Source organism: Carlito syrichta, unplaced genomic scaffold (genome assembly GCF_000164805.1).
Source record: "Carlito syrichta isolate Samal-C Ts95f unplaced genomic scaffold, Tarsius_syrichta-2.0.1 Scaffold302358, whole genome shotgun sequence".
In the NCBI taxonomy this organism is placed as follows: domain Eukaryota; kingdom Metazoa; phylum Chordata; class Mammalia; order Primates; family Tarsiidae; genus Carlito; species Carlito syrichta.
In genome coordinates this window covers 587,848-593,609 of record NW_007246454.1, presented here as the reverse complement: position 1 = coordinate 593,609, position 5,762 = coordinate 587,848, and the positions used below count along the sequence as shown (strand labels likewise).

Below are 5,762 nucleotides of genomic sequence, written 5' to 3'. Positions count from 1 at the left end.
CCGGGCCCCGGCGCGGCGCTGGGGGACCCTCTCCCCGCGGCCCCCGCGGCCCCGAGGGCTTCCCCCCCAGAAAGGGTCGCGCAAGGGGGTGGGTGCGGGGGGCGCTGGTCCCGCGTGACGGATTTCGCCCCCACCTTGCCAACGTCAGAACCACAGTTTTTGTTTTGTTTTTTAGAGACACAAAATACACTTGCCACGTCCTGTTTGGCAGGTGCAAACGTTTGGGGAAGAAATGGCGAGAAAATGCCGGCATTTTGCGTTGCGTGTTTTAATGGAGAAATAGTTCGCTAGCTTTATTTTTGCCTTCCCCGGATTATTTTCGGTTTTTGTTGTTTTTTTTTTCTTTGATACAGACGTATGGTTTTTAATTCCCTCCCGAATTCTGCTTTTTTCAACGTGGCCAAGGCTTAAGAGAATCGTATTTGCCGTGTACCTCATTAGCGGTTTTTTTCCCTGACATCCTATTTTTCTTCCTTTTTTAACAACAGTTGTAGCATTGTAAGAGGCCTCACCTGGTTCATGGATTCACTCAGCTATATTTATTAAATAAAATTAACTTATTAATATGTGCCAGGCGCCATCCCAGCTGCTGGGGACCCAGGGACAGCGCAGACATGTTAGCAGGAGTAAGCCTTGTGTTGTGTTGGGGACACACGCTAAGGACGACACTAAGGGGAGGCACGGGGTGAGGACAGTGGGGGGGGTTGCAACTCCACTTCTAGGCCAAAAGCGGGGGTGCGGAGGGGAAGGTGCCAGGGCTGGGGCATGCCGGGATTAATTGCAAATGGGGAGCCCTTGCCTGGAATGACAGTAGGTGAATGTAGGCAGGGATGTCAGAGGTGATGTCCTCACAGGTACGTGAAGCCGCCTGAGGCTGGATGCCGCTGGAAGGTATTGAGCAGGAGGGTGACTTCATGTGGCTTACGTTTCAAAGGGATAGCTGGGATCACTGCTTTGAGGCTATAAGGAAAGAAAAAGGGGAGTCAGAGACTGGGAGGTTGCGTCCGTTTCCCACTGCTACCGTAGCAAGTCACAGATTTACTAGTTGAAAACAACACTGATGATGGGTCTTATCCTCAGTGGATCAGAAATCTCACCAGGCTACAATTCAGGTGTCTTTCGTAGGGCCTTGTTCTGTCTGGGGCTGCCAGTGAACTTTCTGGGGCTCTGGACTCTTCCCTCACCCTCATGGCCAGTGACAGAGCCCTTTCGGACTCTCCTGTGTCCCTTTTAGAAGGACACCTGTGCTTATATCGGGTCCCCTGGCAATTCAGGCTCATCTCCATCTCAAGATTCTTTATATATATATATATATATATATATATATATATTTTTTTTTTTTTTTTTTTTTTTTTTTTTTTTGAGTTGGAGTCTCACTCCATGGCCCAGACTGGAGTGAGTGGTACACTCCTGGCCACCACAGCCTCGACTTGTTGGGCTCCGGCGATCCTTCAGCCTCAACCTTCCAAGTAGCTGGAACTACAGGCACGCTACCACGCCCGGCTAATTTTTTTGATTTATTGTAGAGATGAAGTCTCACCAAGTTGCCCAGGCGGGTCTCGAACCCGCGGGCTCAGGCAATCCACTCACCTCAGCCTCCCAAGCATGGGATTACAGGCTGAGCCACCGAGCCCGGCTGAAGATTCTTAATTTAATCATGCCTGCAGAATTTCTGTTCCTAAAGTAACACACTCGGGTTTTGGGGATCACCATATGGCCATCATTGGGAGTCCAGGTGAGAAAGAATGATGCCCTACTTCAGTAAGAATGGAGTTAGTGAACAGGGCAGCCCTGGCTGCACCTCACAGGTTGAGGTGACAGGGTTTACTGGTGGATCACATGCAGGTCGTGAGCGAATTGAGCTGAGAATTTTTTGTGTGTTCTTGTTTTTGAATCGGAGTCTCACTCACGCAGGCTGGAGGGCAGTGGCACAATCATGGCCACAGGAGCCTCGACCTGCTGGGCTCAGGCGATGCTTCTACCTCGGTCTTCCAAGTAGCTGGGACTACAGTCATGTGCCACCATGCCCGGCTAGTGTGTAAAATCTATTCATATATGGGCAACTGAAAAGATCATACAGCTTTCATAACGTTTACCTAAGTAAACACACAACGTAGATGTTTTTTCCACGTGATGGTAATTTTTAGAGAAGATTTATAATATCTCCTATGATGTTAACAGTGCTTCGGTATTTTTCTGGTTGCATAACAAATTGTGTTTTACTTATAAAAATAGAATTATCCACTTATGTAGGAGAAGAGAAGCAGCCAGGCATGGTGGCTTATGTCTGTGATCCCAGCACTTTAGGAGGCTGAGGCAGGAGGATCAGTTGAGGCCAGGAGTTCAAGACCAGCCTGGGCAGCGTAGTGAGCTCTTGGCTCTAAAAAAAGGAAAAACAATTAGCCAGGCGTGATGGTGCGTGCCTGTAGTTACAGCTACTCGGGAGGCAGCAGGATTGCTTGAGCCCAGGAGTTTGAGGCTGCCATGAGCTACGATCTCTGTACCACTCTCCAACCTGGGCAACAGAGGGAGACCCTGTCTCTTAAAAAAACAAAACAAAAAAACCAGAAGTGCTAACAATTTTGGGGAGCTGTTTCTGATAGCACTTCAGAAAGAATGTTGACAAAGCATCGACCAGGACCAGGTTGGGTGTATTCCCTCTCTCTCTTTTTTGCAGCTTCAAGTTGGAGAAAGGAAATTGTCTAGCAACATTATTGATTAGCCTGGAAAGCAAAGCACTGTGGTTTTTGTTTTGTTTTGTTTTTTGAGTCAGAGTCTCACTCTGTCACCCAGGCTGGAGGGCAGTGGCATAATCACAGCTCACCACAGCCTCTACCTGCTGGGCTCAGGTGATCCTTCTGCCTCAGCCTTCCAAATAGCTGGAACTACAGGCCTATGCCACCATGCCCAGCTAATTTTTTAATTTATTGTAGAGACAAGGTCTCCCCATGCTGCCCAGGCTGGTCTCGATCCTCCGGGCTCAGGCAGTCCTCTCGCCTCTGCCTCCCTACGTGCTGGGATGACAGGCGTGAGCTACCACGCCGTTAGCAATGTGTATTTAGTACTGGATCTCGCCTATTAAGCACGTCTTTCTCGGTAATTTACCTCAGGTGAGTTTAAGTAGGTCACAGATTGAATTTTACTGTCCAGTTTTTTAGGGCAGGGATATGCCAGGTAGCTGTGACCGCTGCTGTTTGAGTTAGTCTCGGTATGATGCAGTCCCTGGTAAGCAGTTTCCATCATGCCATCTCAGGGTTGAGGGGAACGGAAAGGTGCTTCATGTGCCCTGGGGCCTTTCAGATTGCTGAAACCTGGCTTTGAGTGAGAGGCTTGGTCACCGTGCCATCTATCCTGTGACTCTGCCCATCCAGGGGACTGCAGATGGCTACCTTTTTGCATTTGGCAGGAAACGGTGGACATCTATAGCGTTTGGGAATTATGAAATAATCGTAAATGCTGACAGAACTAAACTTTTAGTTGTTTTTATTTGTAAGTCTGAGCATATCTAAGTGTGACGACCGCTTCCTTATTGTAATGTGAGTTCCTGCCATAGTGATTGTATATAGAAAATAAAGGATTTTTCCATCAGCAGATCAGTGTTGTGGGTGACTTAGGTCATAAATCATAGACTCAGAAAATACAGTAGAGAGGGCTCGAGGAACGTTCACTTGTTGCTTAATGCCCTCAGTGTTGGTAAAATAACAATATTTCTGTGCAGCGCACATGCAGAGTATTCTGCAACCATTATGCTGTTTTCCGTAGCTGACCCGGTGAGGCGAAAGGTTGGCTTGAGCCCAGGGGTTCTAGGGTGTAGTGCACTATGAGCGCACCTGTGAGTTGCCACTGCACTCCAGCCTGGGCAACATAGCGAGATCCTACCTCTAAAACAGATGTGTTCTGTGTTGGGTTTTTGGTTGTCACAGTCCAGAAAGCACAGGAAGGTGCCCGGCATCCCTTTGGTCAGGATGCTTATTTGGACTTCCTATTAGAATTGTTTCTGGGCCGGGCTCAGTGGCTCAAGCCTGTAATCCCAGCGCTTTGGGAGGCCAAGGCGAGAGGATTGTCTGAGCCCGCGGGTTCGAGACCAGCCCGGGTGACTTGGCGAGCCCTCATCTCTACAATAAATCAAAAATCAGGCCGGGCTCGGTGGCTCAGCCTGTAATCCCAGTACTCTGGGAGGCCTACGTGAGTGGACTGCCTGAGCCCGCAGGTTTGAGATCCACCCAGGTAACTTGGCAAGACGTCATCTCTACAGTAAATCAAAAATTAGCCGGGCATGGCAGCACGCGCCTGTAGTTCCGGCTACTTGGAAGGCTGAGGCGGGAGGATCGCCTAATCCCAGCAGGTCGAGGCTGCGGTGGTCGAGAGCGTGCCACTGCACTCCAGTCTGGGCAACAGAATGAGACTCTGACTCAAAAAAAAATTAGCCAGGCGTGAGAGCGCGCCTCTAGTTCCGGTTACTTGGAAGGCTGAGGCAGAAGGATCGCCGGAGCCCAGCAGGTTGAGGCTGTGGCGAGCCATGATCATGCCACTGCACTCCAGCCTGAGCAACAGAGGGAGACTCCGACTAAAAAAAAAAAAAGTATTCTGACTGTGAGCTCTTGTTAGCCAGGGGTAAAGCCTGTTCATCCCAGGGAGGAGGAGACTGGGAAGAGAGGCAGAAGGCAGTGGAGGGATGCGTGTTCTTTCCAGGGGATTCTGCGTAGTCAATGACCCGTTTTCCCTTCTGCCCTGCCCTTTGCTACCTTGCCTTCTGGAAAGCAAAGGCCTTACGGAAAACGGAAGGAGATGTCTCCTGACCCTGCCCTTCCTTGGACATGAGTTGGACGGCTAGGAGGGAGGGATTTTCTTTCCTTTGCAGTGGAAAGCGTCTGGGCCATTTTCTGGCATTGTCTTTTCTTCCTCAAAAAGAAGCTGACTGAGAAGGCCACGTGACCGCCGCATCCAGCTTCTCCCTCTCCTGAGAAAAGACTGACAGTAGCATGAGCGTTTCTTTAAAAAGTCATGTCCCTTCTGTAGCCAAACATTTGATCTTTATGCCTCCTTCAAGTTTTTTTTTTTTTTTTTGGTTTTGGGTTTTTTTTTGAGTTGGAGTCTCACTCTGTTGCCCAGACTGGAGTGCAATGGCACCATCATGGCTCACTGCAGCCCCCACTTCCTGGGCTCAGGCGATCCCTCTACCTCAGCCTCCTGAGTAGCTAGAATCACAGGCATGTGCCACCCTGCCCAGCTACTCTACATTTTTTGTAGACACAAGCTCTCGTTATGTTGCCCGGGCTGATCTCGAATTCCCAGGCTCAGGCAGTCCTCCTACCTGGGCCTCCAAGGAACTGGGATTTCAGGCATGAGCCCATGCCTACCTGTTTCTCCTTTTTTGTATTTGCACCTGCTCCCTGCGTTTGTAGTGCTTAGGCCATCTAAACGTTACAGGAAAGAAGACGAAGTCTGGTTTCAGCACCCGACATGAAAGACTCTGTTCTCTTCACAGTGGTATTTCAGGAAGATGGGGAAGGGCTGCAAGGTCGTGGTGTGTGGACTGCTGTCCGTGGGGAAGACGGCCATTCTGGAGCAGCTGCTGTATGGGAACCACACTGTTGGTAAGGGCGTTTTCTCCAGGCTCTCTCTGGGTTCTGGGAGCCCCCGGGGTGTCCTGGGTCACACTGAGAGGGCTAATGGTGCACTGAGGGACCGTGAGCGCCGTGACAGCCACGGAGACCAGGAGCAGAAGCGGGGAGGGGAGAACAGGCTTGGCGTTCTTTGTG

The 5,762-nt window shown here is 50.1% G+C and overlaps 1 protein-coding gene across 1 annotated transcript in view; it reads right to left on the bottom strand.

Annotated features, from left to right (window-relative positions):
- Positions 1–521, bottom strand: part of LOC103258772 (60S ribosomal protein L15) — a 3,236-nt gene extending 2,715 nt beyond the window's left edge. The window contains exon 1 of the mRNA XM_021711553.1: positions 513–521. Within this exon, the coding sequence (XP_021567228.1) occupies positions 513–521 (9 nt within the window). The remainder of the gene's footprint in view (positions 1–512) is intronic.
- Positions 522–5,762: the final 5,241 nt, after the last annotated feature.